Below are 24250 nucleotides of genomic sequence, written 5' to 3' on the forward strand. Positions count from 1 at the left end.
ATGTGCCAGACAGTATGCTAGTATAAAGTTACGATTCCTTCCTTTCTGGAGCTCACAAGTTAGTCAAAAATTTAATGAATTTTCCAAGGATTCAAGTTAAGAGGGAGAGGTTACAAAACAATAATTGTAAATAGTAAGGCAAGATTAATATTAGGGTACAAAATTCAGAAATTTGGGATAGAATCTTTTTGCAGTTCATTTTTTATTCATATTTATTTATTTTCCTTAGGACTAAAGGTGCCTACACAGGGATAAGAAACAAATCTGAAAATAATATAAGGTGATAGGTCTAATTCATTAATTATATTCTTATAAATGGTAAAAGTCAAGGAACAAACAATTCAATGAAAAGTGTATAAAATACAACACCATGCATGAAATAGCCCTAATGAATTATAGCATGGTTTCAAAAATGATTTTTTTTGCACAAAACAACTCAGAAATCCAATTTGATATAAATATTTATAGAATCCAATCATTTCTACAAATTTCAACAAATACAATGATAAATTTATGTATTCTAGAAATTAAACTGGTGGTGTCTGGCAATATGATAATGAATAAAAATAGTTCCTCCTTGCGCATGTTCATATTTTATTCAGAGTATTTGAATTATGGATAGAATAATAGATGATGATGACTACAGATAGAATGACAGATAGACAGATATGGCACAGATAAGACTACATGTACACTAGAGAAAAAAGATGTTTTTAACTACATTTGGATAGGTCAGGGAAAACTTGTTAGAGGGTTGCCACTGGAACTGAGAGACAAAGGAATGCTCAGAAACTTTCCAGACAAGCAGAACAGGAAAGATGGACTTTCCAGCATATAAAAATGTACAATCAGTTTAGGCATTATAAATAGCTCATAAATACAATCTCAGATCCAAATGGGAATTTTCTAGCCACTGAAATTAGAAAGTTGTAAGTTTCAGGTTATAAAGAGACTTTTTCTCAAAGGTAAGGTGGTAACATGATAGGGAACATGTGGGGGGCTACATGAAAGAACCTAGAATAGTAACCTTAAGGTCCTCACTCTCTCTATTAAACACACAGACTTGAGAACACACAAATTTTACATGAAACTTTAGGCAGTATTCATGGATATCTTGAAACTCAATATATTAGCCAAAGTCCAATCAGAGAAGCAAAACCAGTAAGAGCTATATGTTAAGAGATTTATTGCAAGGAATCAGCTTACATGAATTTGGGGTTATCTAGGCAAGTGCAAAATCCATAGGGCAGGCCATCTGGAAAGGGAGGTTACTTCAGGTAAGGGCTACACCTTTTGTCTGCAGGTGGAATTTTGTTTTCTTCAGAAAAGCCTCAGCTGCTTATAAGACCCTTCAACTAATTAAATCATGCCCACCCAGTTTCTGTAGGACAATACCCTCTAATTAAAGTCAATTGACTATGGACTTTAATGACATCTTCAAAACATCTTCACACAAACACATGAATTTGAGTTTGAATGAATAACTATGGATTCTAGCCTTGCCAAGCTATCATATCAAAAATACTATCACAGAGATAGTTGGGGAAAGATGGTAGCATAGGGAGGGGTGGGATAGAGTTTATCCTCTACAGTAGCTAGTAAATAACCAGGAACCACCTGGAACAACTGACTGGGGGACTTCTGTGACCAGATACACACCAGAGGCTGAAATGAGTGGAAGACCAAGATAGATAAATTAGAGCAAGAACTGTAAGTTAATTCTTCCACACTGTAGACATCTGGTGCTCTTCCCCTACTGACACAGCAGGCTAACTTGGGTCTCTCCCCAGTGGGAAACAGAAGCCCTCTCTACAACGAACAAAGAATGGAGAACTCAACCAAGCTCCAAATGCAGATTTGATTACAAATTCAGACTGCTGAAGATCAGCTCTGAACGTAGACGTATCTATAACCCAAATAAGAAAGAAACCTGGATATTTAGCTATATTAGCCCTGTCCCCAGTGGGGAGGAGACACACTGATGAGGAGAAAGGTCAAAAGAAAAAGCCAAGAAACAGGTTTCTGGAGTTGGTTGAGCTGAGAAAACTGAACAAGGTCTGTGCACCAGAAAAGGGGTACATAGAGCCAGGCACTAACTCCAACTCTGGCTAGTCCCTTTTCCTAGAGCTGGACCTATATGCAAATTCTCTAGAGGTAATGAAAAGAGTACTAAAAATATAATGAGGCAAAAAAAAAAAAACACATCAAAACTCCCTAGGGAGGAAGAGGACAGAGATAACTTTTTTCCCAGGGGCAAAACAACTAAATACATAACAAAAGGAAATCTCAGAAACCTTCAAATAGATGAGGGCAAGAATCAGAAAAATGAGTTAAAAAATCCTAATCACTTAGACAAAGGCTATGCTAAAGGTCTATAATGGGTTACACCAAATGTCAAAGAACAGTTACCGAACAAAGCCAACTGTCCTGATTTGAAACTGTTATGTATCCCCCAGAAAGTAATATTTTTCTAATCCAATCTTTGGAGGCAGAACTGTTGTGAGTGGAACCTTTTGATTAAATGGTTAACATGGAGATATAACACACCCAATACAAGGTCTTAGTCTGTTTGCTGGAGTCTTCTATGAACAGAAGAAAAGACAGAAAAATAGAAAAAGAGTAAATTCAGAGCTGGTGCAGAAAACAGAGAGATGATAGACGCGTGAAGACTGAAAATGCCTCAGGGGATGGTGAGCTAAGAAATGAAATTCAGAGGTTGCTCCAGAGAGGCTAAGAGAGGACTCACACATACTTGGAAAAGGCCCCAGGAAGAAGCAGAGGAACCTACAAGAGTTGAGAGAGCCATTTTAGAAACCAGTCCAGGAGAGAAGGGCCAGCAGATGTACCTTCTCATGTAACAGGGAAATCCAGGAGGCAAACAGCCTTTCTTAAGAGAAGGCATCATACTGTTGATGCCTTAATTTGGACATTTTTATCACCTTAGAATAGTGAATTTGTACCCTAATAAATTCCCTTTATAAAAGTCAATCCATTTCTGGAATATTGAATGAAGATTAAAGGACATGGCTTTTCTGGGGTGCAGAACAGATTCAAACTGGCACAGGAGATGCAGAGGGTCTAGAAAAGGACTCTGAGGTCCTAGTGGATGAAGGAGCCATAAAATGAATGGAGCCTGGGTCCCTGAATGACTGCATGGAGCAGAGGCCTCTCCCAACCCCAGGCTGACTGGACTTTACTCCTTCTCTCATCTGGATCACTGGATGTTGGCCAATCTGGATCACTAGGAGGAACCATCCAGACCAGGGAAACAGCATGAACAAAAGCATGGTGGGAGACAGAGTCTTCAGAGGTCATGTAAGCATGCATGCATATGTATTTAATTTAATCCACTGTGGAACTAACTTGGACTGAGATAGAGAGCATCAGCCCTGGAAAAGTCCCTGAAGAAGAATCATTGCTTCTAATGAACAAGTCACAATTTTGGCTGCTGCAGTGTAGCAGCCTGAGGATCTAACGGGCTTTCTAAATTTTTAATTAGAACAGATGCTCCATTCAGGCATTCTAGCTTCTCTTCAGCTCACCTTTCACATTTCCATCTCCATGTCTTTCGTGCACATCTGTCCTCCTGCCTAGAATATTCCCTTCCAAGTTCTTCCCAAGACTGTCAGTCCTTCCAGGTGTGATTCTCCCAGGAAGTCTGTGCCAGATTGAAAGTATTACGTATCCCAGAAAAACCACGTTTTAATCCTGATCCAGTCTTGCAGGTGAAGCCGTTCCTTCTAATCCTGATTTTATAATGTAGGTTGGAATCCTTTGATTAGGTTATCTCCACAGAGATGTGATGCACTCGACTGTGGGTGGGACCTTTGATTAGAAGGAGATGTGACGCCACCCATCTCAGGTGGGTCTAGATTAGTTTACTGGAATCATTTAAAAGAAGAAGCATTTTCGAGAGAGTCAGAAATGACAGAAGCCTCAGAGCTGGCAGAAACTTCACTGCAGAACTGACACAGATGCGGACATGTGGAGAACAGAGGCACGGATGTTTGGAGATGCTTGGAGCCCAGCAGACGTCACCATGAGATATTAAGCAAGCCAGAACCTGGAGAGAGCCAAGGGAAGCCAAGAGATGAAAGTTAGCCCCAGAGAAGCAAAGTGAGGATCCCTCACAGGAACAGAGGCTGCAAGCAATGGAGCCCAGGAATGAGCGACCAGCAAATACCAGTCACATGCCTTCCCAGCTGACAGAGGTGTTCCAGACAGTATCAGCCTTTCTTGAGTGAAGGTCATCTCTTGTTCGTGCCTTAATTTGGACACTTCAACTTCCTTAGAACTGTAAACTTGTAACTTATAAAATTTCCCTTTATAAAAGTCATTCCAGTTCTGGTGAGTCACATTCTGGCAGCTTCCAAACTACCACGAAGTCTTCCCTGACCACCCTGGGACAAAGTGATCTTCTCTTTTACTAGCAGTAGTGGAGGTTATAATAGTTTTTGGAGACTCATTATGTGTCAAGAACTGTGCTTCACAGAATGCATTCGTCATCACACTTAATCTCTACAACAGCCCTATAACATAGGGGCCATTGTTATCCCCAGTTCACAGAAAGGGAAACTGAGCCACCATCAATATAATAGGAGCTAATCATGCCCCAGATGCTGAGCTAAGTACTTTTCATGGATTACTGAGATTACCCTGAAATAGCCCCATGAAGTTGCTACTGTTACTACAAGTTCCACTTTACTGATGAGACAACTGAGAATCAGAAAGGTAAACTAGTTTCTTTTCCCAGAGATTAGATGATGGCACCAGAACCAAGTGAACATTCAGTCTCTAGAGCGCATGTTCTTAGCCCCACTGCCAGACCGGCTTCCATTGCCCAACTGTCCAGACCATCCATTTAGCTCTTTGCTTTGCTGTTAAAGTGCTGTGTTTTGTTCCCATGTCTTACTTCTCTAACTGCACTGCAGTTTTCAGGAAAAGGAACATGTCCTTGAGATCTCAGTACCCTTCAGGATCCCAGCAAAGCCCCAACAACACATGGGTGCTTTATTAGTATTGATTAATTGATTGATTAATGAGACATCTCATCTGTCAAAATAACAATTCATTTTCTTGAGTATGGAGAGATTTTGTAAATTACCAGCCCAAATTCATATTGCAGAAGTGGTGATTTCAGATTCCATTTTATTTTTATACCTTATAAAGCAGATCATAGCATCCAGGGGTGAAAGTCTCCCTGGCGCCATGGGAGATGACTCCCAGGGATGAGTCTGACCCAGGCACTGTGGGATCAATAATTCCATCCAGACCAAAAGGGTGAAAACTGTAACTAATAAAGTTATCAATGGCAGAGAAAGTTCAAATAGAGTTGAGAGGTTACTCTGGAGGTCACTCTTACGCAAACTTCAGTTAGACACTACTACCTATCATAACCTACCAAATCCCAACCAAAACCATTCCAGCCAATCCTAAAGAACACTAGGGCAATGTATATGATTCTACAATGGTTCCATGCATTAGGGTAACTTTCCAGAAACCTACAATTTCCAGATGGGTCCCTGGACCAGATAAGTTCTAAAACCTAGAGGGCTGAGCCTTTCCAGAGCATCAACTATTTCTATCTTCCTACCCCATATTATTGACAGCCCCTTCCAACACGAAAAAGTTAGAATGGCCATAACCCAAATACCCCTAAAGAGTTGGATAGAATGATCAAAGGTGAGGGTAGAGTCATGCAGAAAAGGTAGGGTTTAACAAATGAATATGATTGCTGAATCATTAGATTGATATTTCTTTAGTATCCAGTATCTTAGATCAGCTAGAAGTAAACACCTGAAATTGTGGAATGGTAACCCATACCAAACTCTAAAATCTGTTCTACAACCAATTGTTGTACTGTGCTTTGCAATTTTCTGTTTTTTTGTATATATGTTATTTTTCAGAAAAATAAAATGAAGGAAAAAAGCCAATTGTGATGATAAAAAAATATTTAAGCCCTCTAGCCTCCTATATTCTGGAGCAGCTAGAAGGAAAAATCAGAGAGGATGGTATGGGAGCCCATGACAAACTCTGGTTCTGTCCTGTAACTACTTGCTGAAGAGTGCTTTGAAAACTATTGCTTTTTACTTTCTTTGCTTAGTATATATGTTATAGTATACAATTTAAAATTTTTTTAAAAAGCAGATCACAGAATTAAAATGTTAGGTCTATTATGTCATGTGCTTAATAAAAAAATGAAACGTTAAAAAAAAAAGTCAATCCATTCCTGTTATATACTGCAGTCTGGCCGTTTTAACACACTGAAAACCAACCAAAAAGAGAATCCTAGGCAAAAGAAAGAAAATGACCCTAAAAAATAAAATAATCAAGAAAATCAAATGCCTAGATGCCAGCAAGAAGTCATGCAAAGAAACATGAAAATATGGACCCGCATGCGCATGTCCGAGTTCACCAGCAGGGGTCCTCTTCGTGCGCTTGCGCACACCCGACCACAAGCTCAGCGGATGCGAACACGATGCGCCTGCGCCCATCTGGGGTCCTCGTGGCTCCCACCGCGCCTGCGCACACCGGCCCCCTGCTCACCGAAACTCATTTGCCGCCCTTGGCGCCGCGTGAGGGTCACGGCAGTTGGTGTCTGTGGTGGCTTGGCGGGCGTTGGCGCTGGTTGCTGGCCCTCAGGGAGCTGCGGTGGTCCAGTCAGCGGCGGGCCGACCTGGCCTGGGGTTCCGGGCGTTTGCGTGGGGCCGGGCGGCCGCGACCGAGAGCGGAGGCCGGACGGAGCCGGAGCCGGAGCCGGATCCCGAGCAGAAGCGGCGGGGGCGGTGCAGGGCCTGCCCGCGCCAGGTGAGCGGGCATCTGGGCGCGGGGCCGCAGTCGCAGTGCTTCTTGTGCTGGTCCCGCGCGCGCCCTGGGGCCGCTGGAACACTCGGGAGGGGGCTTCGCCGAGACCATGAGGAAGTTCCACCTCAGGAAAGGGCTGGACGGCCTGAACACGGGATCGTCCTCGGCCTCACAGCCGCCGCCGCCGCCCGCGCCACCCGGCAGCCGCGAGCCAGAGATCACCGAGATACTGCAGGGGAACACTTCCAGCTCTGCAAGGTGAGCCGGGGCGGGCGGCGGTGGCAGAGCACCGGGGAGGGGGGTAGCGGGCGCGAGTGGGGGTGGGGGAGCACCCGGTGGGGCGTAGCGCTGGCCCGGCGGCGGGGCGCGGGGCACGGGGAGTAGCGCGCGGGTGGTGAGGCTCCGGGCCTGGGAGTGGGGCGCCGGGCGCGGGAGTGGGGCGGTGTGTGCAGGGAGTGGGGCGCCGGGCGTGGAAGTGGGACAGTGTGCGCGGGGGTGGGTCGGCTGGGCGCAAGAGGGGCGGCGGAGCCGGGTCAGGGAGCGGGGAGTGGGACTCCGGCCTGGGAAGGGGCCTGCTGACCAGGCCGCAGGGTTAGGGTCCTTGTTCACAGGGCTCTGACCCCGCCGGCATGGCCTGGAAGCCTTCCGTGGGAGCGTTTTTGGCTTAACCGGCCGAGTTTAGTTTCCTTTGAATGTTTGATCTTGGCTTTTCTCCTAAAACGTGCAGTGAGTGGCTGAAAATATGAAATTGCATCATGTTCCGTTAAGAAGTTAGTGCTTTGATTTTTGCCTGTTGAGGAGGTTGGTGCCATGGTGTGCAAAAGCCCCCTGTAGTGGTTGGTTTTAGATGTTTCTCCGTGGGGGTTGGACCCCATCTGTCTGGCGGGGTTTTCTGAGTTCCTCCAAACATCTGTTAAAGAGGAGGGGGGCTGGCCTCACCTATAGTGGGCCCCTTTGCATCTTTTTATTTTTTATATTTTTTACTGTGAATATAACATTTATGCAATGAGGAATCTATTTTGAAGTACACTGTTAGAAGTAGTTATCAAACAAGAGTTTGATATGGGTTACAGTTCCACAATTTTGTGTTTTCTAGCTGCTCCAAGACACTAGTGACATAATAGAAATACCAATATAGTGGTTTAGCAGTCATGCTCATTTGTTACATTCTAAATTCTCACAAACACCTCCTTCTCCTTTGACCCTTCTCCCAGTCTTTAGGGATATTTGGACTCTGCACATTCTAACTTTTTCATGTTGCAGAGGGGTATCAGCAATATAAGATGGGGGGATGGAAATAGTTGATGTTCTTAGAGAGGCTCATCCCTCTGCATTTCAGGACTTACTTGGCCTAGGAACCATCTAGAGTTTGTAGGTTTCTAGAAGTAATGTTAGTGTGTGAAGCTTGTGTAGAATCTCTCATAAAGCCGTGGGTGTTCTTTAGGATTGGCAGGAATGGTGTTGGTTGGAGTTGGCAGACCATGGTAGTTAGCAGTGTCTAGCTGAAGCTTGTGTAAGAGACCCCCCCCAGAGCCACCTCTTGAGTCTACTTGAACTCCCTCAGCCACTGATACCTTATTTTATTACATTTCTTCTTCCCCTTTTGATCCAGAAGGCATTGTGGATCCCGTGGTGCCAGGGCTAGACTCAGCTCTTGGAGTCATGTCCCATTTTCCCAGGGAGACTTTCACCGCTGGATGTCATGTCCTATGAAGAGGGAAAGGTAATGATTTTACTTGTTATGTTGGGCTTAGAGAGAGAGGGGCCACATCTGAGCAACAAAAGACATTTCCTTGGGGGTGCCTCTTAGGCCTAATTTTAAGTAGGCTTTCCTATCCTTTGTGGGGGTAAGTTTCATATGAACAAACTCCCAAACTCGTGGCTCAGCCTATAGCTTTGGTTGTCCAGACTACTTGTGAGAATATCAGGAATTCAACTTGGGGAAGTTGAATTTTCCCCCGTTCTCACCATTCCCTGAAGTGGACTTTCCAAATACTTTTTTATTCACTGTTCAAATGATTCTGGGATTTATTGGGGCATCACTCTGGACAAACCAACAAAATCTCCTGTCCTTCTCAAGGTTCCTTGTAATTATGGTGTTCAGTTAAGCTGTCTATGTAAGTTGTATTAGGAAATGCAATAGTCAGAGTATAAATTTTGTACCAAATAAACATTTTTTGCTTTAGTCTCACACATAATTTGAAATTTTAAAATATTAATTACCATCTATTTTCAGCACCCTGCAGTAATGACATTCCTTTGTTCTTCCTCATGCAGAAACATTAAAAAAATTTGTACATGTAGTCACTATCATTATACAGTCTAGACATTCCTAGATTATACCACCTCAGTCTTTGTTGTCTATCTTTCTTTCTCATTTCATTTGTGCCCCCAGCTCTCCTCCCTCTAGTATTCCCACATTCAGCTTCATTCAGTGTTTTAACATAATTATATTACACTTAGGTAGTACTGTACTGTCCATTTCTGAGTCTTTACATTCAGCTCTGTGGCACAATCTGTGTCCCTTCAGCTCCAGTTACCCAATGTCTTACCCTATTTCTATCTCCTGATGGTCTCTCTGTTACCAACAAAATTCTCCCAAGTTTATTCAGTAATGTCAGTTCATATCAGTGAGACCATATAATATTTGTCTTTTTGTTTCTGGCTAATCTCACTCAGCATAATATTCTTAAGGTCCATCCATGTTGTTACATAGTTCATAACTTTATTCTGTCTAACAGCTGCATAATATTTCATTGTATGTATATACCACAGTTTGTTTAGCCACTTGCCAGTTAACGGACATTTTGGCTGTGTTTCCATCTCTTGACAATTGTAAATAATGCTGCTATAAACATTGGTGTGCAAATGTCTGTATGTGTCCTTGCCCTCATGTCCTCTGAGTAGATACCTAGCAATGGTATTGCGGGGTCACATGGCAATTCTATATTTAACTTTTTGAGGAAACAGCCAATTGCCTTCCACAGCGGTTGTACCATTTGACAGCCGCACCAACAGTAGATAAGTGTGCCTCTTTCTCCACATACTCTTCAGCACTTGTCATTTTCTGTTTTATTGATAATGGGCATTCTGGTGGGTGTGAGATGACATCTCACTGTGGTTTTGATTTGCATTTCTCTAACAGCCATGGAAGTTGAGCATGTCTTCATGTGCCTTTTGGCCATTTGTCTTTCTTCTGAGAAGTGTCTGATCACGTCTTTTGCCTGTTTTGCAATTGGGTTGGCTGTCTTGATGTTGTTGAGTTGAACAATCTCTTTATAAATTCTGGATACTAGACCTTTATCTGATATGTCGTTTTCAAATATTGTCTCCCATTGGGCATACTAGACTTTTATCTGATATGTTGTTTCCAAATATTGTCTCCCATTGTGTAGGTTGTCTTTTTACTTTCTTGATGAAGTTCTTTGACACGCAAAAGTGTTTACTTTTGAGAAGTTCCCATTTCTTTCTTTCTTTCTTCGGTGCTCTTGCTTTGGGTATAATGTCTAGAAACCCGGCTCTAGGTATGATATTTATAAGATATTTCCGTACATTTTCTTCTAACAGTTTTATGGTCTTAGATCTAATGTTTAGGTCTTTGATCCATTTTGAGTTGACTTTTGTATAGGGTGTGAGGTTTGGGTCCTCTTTCATTGTTTTGCATATGGATATCCAGTTCTCTAGGCACCATTTATTGAAGAGACTCTTCTGTCCCAGGTGAGTTGGCTTGACTGCCTTATCAAAGATCAATTGTCCATAAGTAAGAGGGTCTGTATCTCAATACTGTATTCAATTCTGTTGGTCAATATATCTATCTTTATGCCAGTACCATGCTGTTTTTATCACTGTAGCTTCATAATATGCCTTAAAATCAGGTAGTGTGAGACCTCCGACTTCATTTTTTTCTCAGGATACTTTTAGCTATTCGGTACACGCAGCCTTTCCTGAAAAAATTTGGTTATTGGTTTTTCTGTTTCTGAAAAGTAAGTTTTTTTTTGGATTTTAATTGGTATTGCATTGAATCTGTAAATCAATTTAGGTTGAATTGACATCTTAACTATACTTAGCCTTTCAATCCATGAACACAGTATGCCCTTCCATCTATTTAGGCATTCTGTGATTTTTTTTTTTTTAACAATTTCTTGTAGTTTTCTCTGTATAGGCCTTATGCCTGTTTAGTTAAATTTATTCCTGGGTATTTTATTCTTTTGGTTGCTGTTGTAAATGGAATTCTTTTCTTGATTTCCCCCTTAGATTGTTCATTACTAGTGTATAGAAATACTACAGATTTTTGAGTGTTAATCTTGTAACCTGCCACTTCGCTTTACTCATTTCTTAGCTGCAGTAGTTTTGCTGTGGATTTTTCAGGGTGTTGGTCATAGAGTATCATATCATCTGCAAACAGTGAGAATTTTACTTCTTCTTTTCCAATTTTAATGCCTTGTGTTTCTTTCTTTTGTCTAATTGCTCTGGCTAGAACTTCCAACACAGTGTTGAATAACAGTGGTGACAGTGGACATCCTTGTCTTGTTCCTAATCTTAGGTGGAAAGTTTTCAGTTTTTCCCCATTGGGGATGTTGTTAGCTGTGGGTTTTTCATATATTCCCTCTATCATTTTGAGGAAGTTCCCTTCTATTCCTATCCTTTGAAGTGTTTTGAATGGAAGAGTATGTTGAATTTTGTTAAATGCCTTTTCTGCATCAATCCAGGTGATCATGTGGTTTTTCTGCTTTGATTCATTGATGTGGTTTTCTTGTGATGAACCCTCCTTGCATACCTGGGATGAATCCTACTTGGTCATGATGTGTAATTCTTCTAATGTGTTGCTGGATTTGATTTGCTAAAGTTTTGGTGAGGATTTTTGGCATCTATATTCATTAGAGAGATTGGTCTGCAGTTTTCTTTTTTTGTAATATCTTTGTCTGGCTTTGGTGTGAGGGGGATGTTGGCTTCCTAGAAAGATTCTGGAATGTTTGGTAAAATTCACATGTGAAGCCGTCTGGTCCTGCACTTTTCTTTTGGGGGAGCTTCTTAATGACTGATTCAATTTCTTTACTTGTGATTGGTTTGTTGGGGTTGTCTATTTCTTCTCGAGTCAGTGTTGGTTGTTCATGCCTTTCTAGAAAGTTGTCCATTTCATCTACATTGTTGTATTTATTAGCATAAAGTTGTTCATAGTATCCTGTCATTACTTCCTTTATTTCTGTGGGGTCAGTGGTTATGTCTTCTCTTCCATTTCTGATCTTATTTATTTGTGTCCTCTCTCTTCTTTTTGTCAGTCTTGCCAAGGGTCCATCAATCTTACTGATTTTCTCATAGAACCAGTTTCTGGTTTTGTTGATTTTCTCAATTGTTTTCACATTCTCAGTTTCTTTTATTTCTCTCTGATCTTCGTTATTTCGTTCCTTTTGCTTGCTTTGGGGTTAGTTTGCTGTTCTTTCTCTACTTCTTCCAAGTGGACAATTAGTTCCTCGATTTTTGCCCTTTCTTCTTTTTTTGATATAAGCATTTAGGGCAATAAATTTCCCTCTTAGCACTGCCTTTGCTGCGTCCCATAAGTTTTGATATGTTGTGTTTTCATTTTCATTTGCCTCGAGATACTGATTTCTCTTATAATTTCTTCCTGGACCCACTGGTTGTTTAAGAGTGTGTTGTTGAGCCTCCACATATTTGTGCATTTTCTGACACTGTGCCTATTATTGATTTCCAACTTCATTCCTTTATGATCTGAGAAAGTGTTTTGTATGATTTCAATCTTTTTGAATTTATTGAGACTTGCTTTGTGAGCCCGCATATGGTTGGTCTATCCTTGAGAATGATCCATGAGGACTTGAGAAAAAGGTGTATCCTGCTGTTGTGGGGTATAATGTTTTATAAATGTCTGTTAAGTCTTGCTCATTTATTGTGTTGTTCAAATTCACTGCTTCTTTATTAATCCTCTGTCGAGATGTTCTCTCCATTGATCAGAGTGGTGAATTGAAGTCTCCCAACTATTATGGTAGACGTGTCTATTTCTCTTTTCGTTGTTTGCCTCATGTGTTTTGGTGCATTCAGGCTGGGTGCATAAATATTTATGATTGTTATGTCTTCTTGCTGAATTGTTCCTTTTATTAATACATAGTCTCCTTCTTTGACTCTTTTCACTGTTTTACATTTGAAGTCGAATTGGTTGGGTATTAGAATAGCTACTGCTGCTCTTTTCTGATTGTTATTTGCATAAAATATCTTTTCCCAACCTTTCACTTTCAACCTATGTTTATCCTTGGGTCTAAGATGTGTCTCCTGTTGACAGCATATAGATAGGTCCAGTTTTTTAATCCATTCTGCCAGTCTATGTGTTTTCATTGGGGAGTTTAATCCATTGATGTTTAGTGTTATTACTGTATGGGTAGTCTTTTCTTCTACCATTTTGCCTTTTGGATTTTATATGTCCTACCTAATTTTCCTTCTTTTTACTCATAGTCTTCCTTTCTCCACTCTTCTCTACACCTCACCTCTCTCTTCTGTCTTTTCGTGTCTATCTCTACTGCTCCCTTGAGTATTTCTTGCAGAGCTGGTCTCTTGGTCACAAATTCTCTCTGTGATGTTTTGCCTGAAAGAATTTTAATTTCTTCCTCATTTTTGAAGGGCAATTTTACTGGATATAGAATTCTTGGTTGGTGGTTTTTCTCTTTTAGTAATTTAAATATATCATCCCACCGTCTTCTTGCCACCATGGTTTCTGCTGAGAAATTGATGCATAGTCTTATTGGGCTTCCCTTGTATGTGATGGATTGCTTTTCTCTTGCTCCTTTCAAGATTCTCTCGTTCTGTTTGACCTCTGATTTTAGTAAGTGTCTTGGAGTGTGTCTGTTTGGATCTATTCTCTTTGGGGTATGCTGCTTTTCTTGGATTTGTAATTTTAAGTCTTTCATAAGAGTTGGGAAATGTTCAGTGATCATTTCCTCCATTAGTTTTTCTCCTCCTTTCCCCTTCTCTTCTCCTTCTGGGACACCCACAACACATATTTTCATGCACTTCATATTGTCATTCACTTCCCTGAGTCCTTTCTCATATTTTTTCCATTTTTCCCTATATTTTCATCGGATTGTTGGATTTCAGATGTCCTGTCCTCCAGTTCACTAATCCTGTGTTCTGCTTCTCGAAATCTACCATTGTGATTTTCCATTATTTTTTTCATCTCTTCTACTGTGCCTTTCATTCCCATAAGTTCTGTGATATGTTTTTTCAGAACTTCAATTTCTTCTTTTTGTTCATTCCTTGCCTTTCTTATATCCTCCATCAATTCATTGATTTGATTTTTGATGAGGTTTTTGATGTCTGTTCATATATTCTGAATTCATTGTTTCAGTTCCTGTATCTCATTTGAAGTGTTGGTTTGTTCCTTTGACTGGGCCATATGTTCAGTTTTCCTGGTGTGATTTGTTATTTTTTCCTGGTGTCTAGGCATTTAATTACCTTAATTAGTTTATTCTGGAGATTGTTTTCACTTCTTTTACCTAGGGTTTTCTTGCTGGATGAATTTGTTGTCTGGCTGTTCTTTGACATTCAGTTCAGCCTTTTGTGGACCTCTAGCTTAGGTTTTGTTTAACAGAGGAGAATTTTTCGGTTCTTCTTTTCTTGTTTCTTGCCCTGCCTTTATGCTGTGCCTTACCTCCCTGTCCCACCCTCCACCCCACCTCCAGCCCCTGCCCCTGCAACTTGTTCTCTAATTTCTGTCTCCCTGAGCTTGATTTTCTCTGATGCTTTGTTTGTAGTTACTGGGGCTTAACTTTAAGGTCCTTAAGCAATAGCAGTCTTGTTTACTTTGACACCAACTCCAGTAGTAAATGCAAACTGTGTTGCTATACCCCTCCAGCCCCCAATCTTTATGTAGTTCTTGTCTCTTAGGTGTTAGGTGTGGATTGAGTCCCAAACCACTGAATTATCGTTGTATTCTACTCACCTGCCTTTTAGATCCTGAGGGAGATAAAAAGTGCAGTTGCAAGCCAAAATTACACTAGTCCTGTCATTACAGGTATCCACATTGCTGCCCCACCAGAGATCTCTGCTTCTTCAGGCAGCTTCTAGGTCTTGTCTGTTGTTCTTTCCTTTCAGCCTGTAGAGCCCTGTTGAGCATATGGGGTGGCTCGGGCCCTATGCACCCCAGAAAAACATGTTCTGTAATGCAGTCTGCTCATGTGGTGTGTGCCCATTGTCAGTAGGAGCTTCTGATGAGGCCATCTCATTGAAGGTGTGGCCCAGCCGGCTCAGGATGGGTCCTGTGCTTTGACCAGAGGCCTCATGGGGAAGGAAGGTCACGGGAGAGAAGGCAGGAGGGTGCCTGTGGAGGCTAGAGTTCGTGGGACACTGGAGAGAAGGGACCGGCCAGGGGAGGCCACTGGGCACACTGTCCAGGGTGGGAGGAGGCTGGGGACAGAGGATTCCAGAAAGGGAGGAGCCTAGGGAGGAAGGGGCCCAGGGTGGGAGGAGACTGGAGAGGAAGGAGCCTGGGTAGGAGGGAGCCTGGGGAGGGAGGAGCCTGATTTAATTTTTGGCCCCTGACAATAGTGATACGTTCTGGGATATGCAAGTTATAACTGACCAAGGACAGCATGTTGGTAAATTAAAATACAGTGGAAAATATTCTGTCATATGAATGTAATGAAATTTTCTATAAAGTTTTAAAGACTAATCAGAAAAGGGCTGTGTCTTATGTAATGGGTTAACACGGGCACCCACAGGAGCAGAACTGGAGTATTAGTGGCAATTTGGTGCATTGCCAGGGCAGGGGTCTTTGTGGTGGGATCTGTGGCAGTCATGATGCAAGCTGCCGGCTCAGACCTCGCTTGGTGTGGACCAGGGATGTTCAGTTGGGGAAGGTTGACCTGGTCTAGCTTCAGATCATCATCAGTGGGTTTTTTTGGCCTCCAGAGACTTTTGGGTCTGGTGTGTCTCCTTGCTGTGTTAGTCAGCGTTCAGTGCAGAGACAGGAAGCACTCAGATGGTTCAGGCATGCAAGGTGTAATGCAGGATGTTGCTGTCTGGGAGGTGCTGGACCCTGCGAGTGGACATGTCGCTGCACCCCAGAGACCAGGTGCTGTGTGTAGACCCCTGCTGCCTGCTTTTCCTCCCTGTCCACAGAGCAGCAGAGCCAGCCCCTGAAGTAGCTGTAGGGATTCCCTCTACATCCTCGTGTGCTTCTACATTTACAAGGTCCCTCACCATCCTCCTGTGCTTCTGCATTTGACAAGGTTCCACTCCATCCTCATGTATCTCCTTCGTGTGCTGAGGTCTCTCTCCATCCTCGTGTCTTCCTCATGTGCTGAGGTCCTTCTCCATCCTCGTGTGTCTCCTACACATACTGAGTTCCCCCTCTATCCTCGTGTGTCTCCTCCATGTACCGAGGTCCCTCTCCATCCTCGTGTGTCTCCTACACATACCGAGGTCCCTCTCCATCCTCGTGTGTCTCCTACACATACCGAGGTCCCTCTCCATCCTTGTGGGTCTCCTACATGTGCCGTGGTCCATCTCTATCCTCGTACGTCTCCTACATGTGACATGGTCCTTCTTCATCCTCGAGTTTCTTGTCCGTGTGCTGAGGGCTCTCTTCTCCCTTTGAGTCTCTCCTATATGTGCCGATATCCCTCTCCATCCTTGTCTCTCCCACATGTGTCCAGGGCGCTGTGGGAGGTCCAAATCAAGGTGTCATCAAGGTGATGCTTCCGTTCCAAAGACGGTGGTGATTGAGGTCTGGCTGCCAGCATGATTGGTCCTTGTCGCCTCTATCATGTGATAGTGTACATGCTGCTTTCTCTGGCCTCTGACTTCTCTTCTGGTTTTCCGTACTTCCTTCTGGCTATTCCTGTATCTTTTTCTCTCTCTGACCTTCCCTATAAGGCCTTCCGTAGTAAGATTAAGATCCATCCTGATTGAGCTGGGCCATACCTTAGCTGAAGTAAGCTCATCAAAAGGTTTTATCTATGAGAATTCACAGCCGCAGGAATGGATGAAATTTAAGAGCATGTTTTCTGGTATACAGAGTTCCAAGCTACCATAATGGCAAAATGTCCAGTGACATTTGTTTCATGGCTTCTTCCTGAAAATTGCTAGGTTTCATCGTGGGTCACGTTCTTAGAGTCGTTACATAACCCATAAATCTATGTTTTCTGTCACTATGGAGATATAAATACAGACACATGCATAGTCTTAAGTGTTCTAATAATGCTGTCTCTTTTAATATTCAGTGGAATTGTCTTAGTTTTAATTTTTATATGGAAGACTTCTCAGTGATTCTTTAATTACTTTATCCTTTAAGCCCTCAGTACTCTTCCTGTACGTTCAGGGGTGTTGATGTCTTCTCACTAAGTGCTTGAGATTGTGGCGTCAGCTCACCTGTAGTTGACTCCCTGGTGGACACTGTAGAGGGCCGTGTTTTCCCCTAGTTGACCCCCAGGGGAACATTCTAGAGGGCTGGAGCAGAGAGCCTGTGCCTACAGGCCAGGAACTAGACCCGGCCATTCCTCCAGGCCCGTGAGAGTTGGCCTGTGGACTGAAAGCCAGGTGAAAGCCAGGGGCGGGAGCATCCTGCCGGGAAGCAGCCTGAGCCCAGGTGGGGATGGTGACGGGGCCAGTGACACTCATCTCATGGTGGCTTGGAAGGATGCGTGGTTGGACCACCAAGGATGTGCTAGGCACCCCAAGACTGTTCCCGATTCCTGACCCTTGCCTCCTCCTGCCCCAGTCCACATGTTCGTGCATTCTTGCTCCCGTGGGGAGGGGCGTGGTGGGTGGCAGTCCACCCTCCTCGCTTTTCTGGAAGTACATGTGTGAGGTATCCTCTCACACACCTCCTGAAACCTGTGTGCCTTTTCTCTCATTGCCTTTTGGGTTTTTCCTCAGGCAGGGTGAAATTTTGCCATCTGCCCTTCCAGAGTAGGTGGCTGTATGTGGGTGCCAGATGAGGCAGCATTCCCATCATAAACATGGAGGCCTTCTCGCTGTCCAGCCACATCATCCTGTGAAACAAAGCCATCGAGCTGTGTCTCTCACCTGTCCAAGAGTGCCTGGGCCTCCTCGGCCTCCTGCTCCCCTGTGCACACCCAGTTGGCAGTTTGCAGATTTGAGTGCTTTGTGCATACTCCTGCAGGAACCCCATGCACACCGCAGTGTGTTTTCACGTGGGCGTGAACCAGAATGTGCTGTGTAGAGCAGTCCTTGCTCTTGCTGGGTGAAAAACCTCATCCTTCTCCTTCTGTTCTGATGCCAGTCACGACCCAGTAATGGGTGTTTGAAAATATTGCCTCAACCCCACTTATTTTAAACCTACTAATTGATGCCTGTGACCTAATTTCTGGTGAAGGTCCACAGACTGCCATGTTAACCAAAGGCTGGTTTTTCTTAGTTTAGGTGTGCGGTGATTGTTTTAACTAATTTTAACAACAAAAACCATGGGACCCTAAGGATTCTACCTTGGTGGGGTGCTTTTTCAGTGCTGGTTTTTGTTCTGTCCTTTTCTCTTTTTTTTGGGAACAGATAGCTTGTAGGTTGCACTCATGACATCCTCGTGTCTCTGACCTGAGAACAGCATTGACTGACCCCCGCAGCTGTTGGTGCTGCTCAGGGGTGATGGAGCCTATACCACCCCGAGCTGGGTACCCTGGTCACACAGGTGCTGGCCTCCTCACCTAGGCTCCTTGTTCTCTACACAGGTCTGCCTCCCTCTGCCAGGGGGAGAGGTGTCGCTGCCTCTCAGCTGCCCCACTGGGGGCTCGGGTGGTGTGCTGGTTTGAAAGAAAGTATGCCCCCTAGAAAATCCATGTTTTAACCAACATCCCGTTTCATAAAGGTAGAATAATCTGTATTCAATACTGCATGTTTGAAACTGTAATCAGATCATCTCCCTGGATGATGTGATTTAGTCAAGAGTGATTGTTAAACTGGATTAGGTGACGACATGTCTCCACCCATTTGATTCAGAGAGCAGAGAATGCTACAGCACCATGAAGCAGAGAATCCACCAGCCAGAGACCTTTGGAGATGAAGAAGGAAAATGCCTCCATGTGAGCTTCATGAAACCGGAAGCCAGGAGAGAAAGCTAGCAGATTACGCCATGTCCGCCATGTGACCTTCCAGCCGAGAAAGAAGCCCTGACTGTGTTTGCCATGTGCCTTCTCACTTGAGAGAGAAGCCCTGAACTTTATTGGCCTTCTTGAAACAAGATAGCTTTCCCTGGATGGATGCCTTAGATTGGACATTTCTATAGACTTGTTTTAATTGGGGCATTTTCTCGGCCTTAGAACTGTAAACTGGCAACTCATTAAAATCTCCCTTTTGAAAGCCATTCTGTTTCTGGTATGTTGCATTCTGGCAGCTAGCAAACTAGAACAGATTTTGGTATCTGAGAGTGGAGTGCTGCTGCAATTTGCAAATACCAGATGTGTTGAAATGGTGTGTTGGATGGCTAAGGGGAAGATTCTGGAGGAACTGTGAAGAGAATGAAGGAGAATTCCTGGAGTGCTTGAAGAGACTGTTGGTGTAAACGGAACCGCTGCCAATCTGGACAAAGGTAGACACAAAAGGGAGAGATTGGAGTTTGCAGAGTGAGAAACATGAAGCTTGGGCCTGAAGCCAAGAAACCTCAGCCTGGAGAGTGGACCCACCCATATACATGGAGAGGGTGAGTTTACCCTAAAGGGTGAGGATGAGTCTCCAACCTTGTTGCAGTGGAAGAGTCGTGCAGCCTCAGGCCTTGGAGAAGGTAGAACATGCTCATTGGGGAACTGGGGAGAGCCTGGCTGCCCCCACATGGTGGGGTCCAGCATGTGCCCCGGAAATGGCAGAGAGCCCAGGGGTGACCCTGATGCCTGGGGAGAGTGGAGCCAAGAAAAAGGTGGTCTCCTCGATGTTCCCTGAGATTGATTTGGAAAGAGGCCGGCCACTGCATAGACCCTCGGAAAGGGTGGGATTGCCAGTTTCTAAAGCTGAAGGATAAATGACTTTCAGACTTTGAAATTCAGTGGTGTGTGCCATACAGGTTTTCCTTCCAGTTTCTCTGATCCTGTGACTGTCCTCCTTTGCATATTGGCATCAGATAACTTGTTTTGGGATTCACAGGTCTGCAGCCAGAAGAGAGTTTTTTGCACCTGTTTAAGGTGATGCTTGTCATTGCCAAGTTGACGAGGGGTGGACATGTGGTAGTTAGATTCAGTTGTCAACTTGGCCAGGTGAAAGGCACCTAGTTTTGTTGCTGTGGACATGAGCCAATAGTATGTGAATCTCATCTGTTGCTGCTTACATCTGCAGTTGGCTAGGAGGCATGCCTGCTGCAATGAATGACATTTGACTTAATTGGTTGCTGCTTAAATGAGAGAATGCAATGTAGCACAGTCAAAGCAGCTCAGCATACCTCATCTCAGCACTCGCAGCTCAGCCTAGGCCTTTGGAGAATCAGAAAGAAATCACCCTGGGGAAAGTTGTTGGAACTCAGAGGCCTGGAGAGAAGGCCGACAGAGACCATTCTGTGTGCCTTCCCACGTAAGAAAGAACCTCAGTGGAAAGTTAGCTGCCTTTCCTGTGAAGAACTAACAAAATAAATCCCCTTTTGTTAAAAGCCAATCCATTTCTGTTGTGTTGCATTCTTGCAGCTAGCAGACTAGAACAGGTGGCATGAGGCCAACACTGACAGTCGTGTAGAAACCTCAGCTTGGAGAACTCTTCTGGGTACCGGTTTCTGGGGTATGGAATGCTTTGACTGAATCCAAGAGTCTTTCTTACACAGGAGGTCTTTATTTGCAAATTTTGCTGGCTTGTATCAACATGCAAGTTATTTCCATTTTTTTCCCTCTTCCTGCTCTGATCCATATCAAACTATTACTTACTGAAATGTTTGTATCCTTTATACAGACCTCTTTATTTCCCATATATATATATTCTCATTTAGTTGTGTTTGAAATTTTTGAGGAAAAAAGTCTAACTTTTTTCCCTTTTAGGTCATCTAAATCTCACCCAAGACCTGTGGTCCATATAACTGACAGTCCAGTGGATGAGAGAAAGGTAGAATTTCTTCTAAAATTTATATTTATGATATAAAAGAATGAATCTTGATATCCTTAAGTATGTAAACTCTTCTAGTACTGTACTTACCAAACCTGAGATTGCTTACAAAGGTTGTGTATCTCATATACCAAGTGGCTTATTTTTACATTATGAAAAACAAATGAAAAAAGTAGAATCATTTAAAATTTTAAAGAACCAAAAAGTACCCTAAAATATCAGTAAAGTTAAATACACTTGAAAGTTTTTTTTTTTATATTTGGCTTGTTCTAAATAGTTTACCAGATTTTTCTGATAATCCTGACTAAAAGTATTCTTTGATGGTTTTGAATTATTTTCAACACACTTGGTCAGTTTTTATGTTGATTATTACATGTTGCCTTGTGTTAGCATCATGTCTAGATCTCATCTCCTCTAAGTGTTTGTTCATTAACAATGTAGGTATTAAAGTGTATTATTTAATGTAGCATTTTGAACCATCTTATGCCAATTATATATAAGTTTTAAATTCTGAAACTAGTTTCCTACAGTCAGCATCACAATAAACTTAAAAAGAATAGATTTTCCTTTCCCATAAATCTGGTTGCTAATCAAAGCCAGACTGAGAGGTAGTTATGTGTAATCATAGCCTTCCTTCTGCCATAGAGTTTTCTGTGATAGCCTAAGTGAGTGCTGGGCAGTGTCTGTGCTCCCAGGGCCTGGCCACCTGGACGTCTGGGCTTGGGGTTGGGGTTTGCCCAGGTCTTCCTGCCTTCTGTCCATGGAGGCCCAGAGTGTCTGTCACACTGCCCTCTTGGTGGAAGTTGTGATGAACCTGTTTACATAATGGTTTGCATTTAGAAAATTATCTTCTATCTCTTCTTCCTATTTCTAGTTCATTCATTCATTGACTCAGCAATTATTCAACTATTGGTACCCACCCTGTAACTTTTTTTATTTTGGCTTTACATTTTCTGTATTATCTTTTTTTTTAACTGAGGAATCTTCAGACACATGCAGTCCATACATAGTGTACCATCAATGACTCACATTATCATCATGTTGGTGATCACCATAATCATTTCTAGAACATTTGCATCACTCCAGAAAAGAAAGAAAAAGAAAAAAGAAAAAGCGCATACATTCCATACCCCTTATACCTCCCTCTCATTGACCACAAGTAGGTCAATCTACCCAATTTTTTTACCTTTTATTCCCCCCACCCCCCATTATTTATTTATTTTAACCTTATTTTTTCACTCATCTGTCCATACCCTGAATAAAAGGAGCAATGAGACACAAGGTTTTCATAGTCAAACAGTCATATTGTAAAAGGTGTTTAGTTATATAGTCGTCTTCAAGAATCAACGCTTCTGAAACATAACTCAGTGGTTTCAGGGACTTCCCTCTAGCCACTCCAATACACCATAAACTAAAAAGGAATACCTACATATAATGCATAAGAATAACCTCCAGGATAACCTCTTTACTGTTTAAAATCTCTCAGCCACTGAAACTTCATTTTGTCTCATTTCCCTTTTGGTCAGGAAGCGTTTGTCAATCCCATGATGCTGTTACCCTGTAACACTTTTCAAGGTGTTAATCATCTTCCTATGTATCTCCTTTCTATCACTTTCATGGCTGTTTTGACTTTCTCTTGGGGATGGGGGCAAGTTGGATGAAAAGTACATAAAAGTATTTTATTCATATCTTGACTCTGTTCTTTCTTTTTCTGCCTGCTCAGTTTTCCCCATACCTGTTCTCTCTCTCTCTCTCTCACACACACACACACACACACACACACACATTCACATATATATATATATATTTTTATTTACTTCTGAGTTCCTTTTTTGCTATACTTTATTTTAGTCCAGAATGACTTCTCGTAGTGGAGCATTTCACTGGGGAAAATTCAAGTTTCAGCTGTCAAAGTGTTGTTGTGGCTCCTTTATTGAAAGAAATGTCCTGCTTTTTTGGTGTGGGTCTCTGGTTAATGACATTAAGTCCTCTTAAGTCTTAGCCTCCAACTGCCACCTCACTTCAGTTCCACAAAGGTGAACTAGTGTTAATAGTTTATATTCTAGGTTTTAAACTTTTATGCACATCCTTTGTTCTCTTTCCTGTTTCCTGATTCCATACCCCCCACCCTCTTCCTGAGAACCAGTGCTGTGTTCATTTATAAATTCATGCAGAAGGATAAAGGAGAAACTGGAAAGAGGTTCTGCCCACCTGTATGCTTCCACCCCCATTCTCAGAGCAAAATGGAAAGGAGCATTCTTGGCTCAGGATATGGGAGTCAAAATGGGATTTTTACCCCACTTCTACTCATCCAGCTTTCTGTCTCCTGCTCTCCTTCTGAGAAGGAAAAGAGAGTTCTCTGTCTGCATTTTTTGAGATTCTCTGGCTGTCTGTCCTGAGTTGCTGCAGAAGCACAGCGTGGTCTGGGATGACATCTTAACATGTTCATTGAAAGTTCATTTCAGGGGTATGTGGCAGAACAGCAGGTGAGCTTCTTTTGGCAAAGACTTCAGGGAATGTTCTCTCTTCTTGCTGTGCTCTCCTGATTTTTCCAGAGCAAATTATTATCCTTTTGGACCAGATGAGAGTTAAAACCATGTGCCTCAGTGGATTTATTCACCAAATAAACTAAGATTTAGATGGCATGCCTGACATACTTCTTTTTTTTTTTTTTTTTTTTTTTATTTTTATTATTTAAAAAAAGAATTAACAAAACAATTAGAAATCATTCCAATCTACATGTACAATCAGTAATTCTTAATAACATCACATAGTTGCATATTCATCACTTCTTAGTACATTTGCATCGATTTAGAAAAAGAAATAAAAAGACAACAGAATAAGAATTAAAACAATAATAGAAAGAAAAAAAAACAAAAAACCTATACCTCACATGCAGCTTCATTCAGTGTTTTAACATAATTGCATTACAATTGGGTAGTATTGTGCTGTCCATTTCTGAGTTTTTATATCCAGTCCCGTTGTACAGTCTGTATCCCTTCATCTCCAATTATCCCTTCTCTTTTTTTTTTTTTTTAATTAACGGAAAAAAAGAAATTAACCCAACATTTAGAGATCATACCATTCTACACATGCAATCATTAATTCTTAACATCATCACATAGATGCATGATCATCATTTCTTAGTACATTTGCATTGGTTTAGAAGAACTAGCAACATAACCGAAAAAGATATAGAATGTTAATATAGAGAAAAAATTAAAGTAATAATAGTAAAATCAAAACAAAACAAAACAAAACAAAACAAAAACCTATAGCTCAGATGCAGCTTCATTCAGTGTTTTAACATGATTACTTTACAATTAGGTATTATTGTGCTGTCCATTTTTGAGTTTTTGTATTTAGTCCTGTTGCACAGTCTGTATCCCTTCAGCTTCAATTACCCATTGTC

General features: G+C 42.3%; 1 protein-coding gene across 16 annotated transcripts; it reads left to right on the forward strand.

The window, feature by feature from the left end:
* Positions 1-6440: 6440 nt before the first annotated feature.
* On the forward strand, positions 6441-22793 carry LOC143648127 (uncharacterized). Of its 16 annotated transcripts, none has more exons than XR_013158392.1 (5): positions 6441-7062; positions 8417-8527; positions 17686-17824; positions 18763-20520; positions 20775-22793. XR_013158392.1 is itself a non-coding variant. In XM_077117711.1 (3 exons), the coding sequence occupies exons 1-3, from the start codon at positions 6914-6916 to the stop codon at positions 20431-20433; spliced, it is 264 nt and encodes an 87-aa protein (XP_076973826.1). In that variant the 5' UTR covers positions 6483-6913; the 3' UTR covers positions 20434-20767. The 16 variants fall into 16 exon arrangements, 4 of the variants coding, with proteins under 4 accessions (XP_076973826.1, XP_076973824.1, XP_076973823.1 ...); XR_013158394.1 differs by having other exon boundaries at positions 18763-19462; XR_013158395.1 differs by lacking the exon at positions 18763-20520.
* The last annotated feature ends 1457 nt before the right edge of the window (positions 22794-24250 follow it).

The sequence above is a fragment of the Tamandua tetradactyla genome, chromosome 10 (genome assembly GCF_023851605.1).
Source record: "Tamandua tetradactyla isolate mTamTet1 chromosome 10, mTamTet1.pri, whole genome shotgun sequence".
In the NCBI taxonomy this organism is placed as follows: Eukaryota; Metazoa; Chordata; class Mammalia; order Pilosa; family Myrmecophagidae; genus Tamandua; species Tamandua tetradactyla.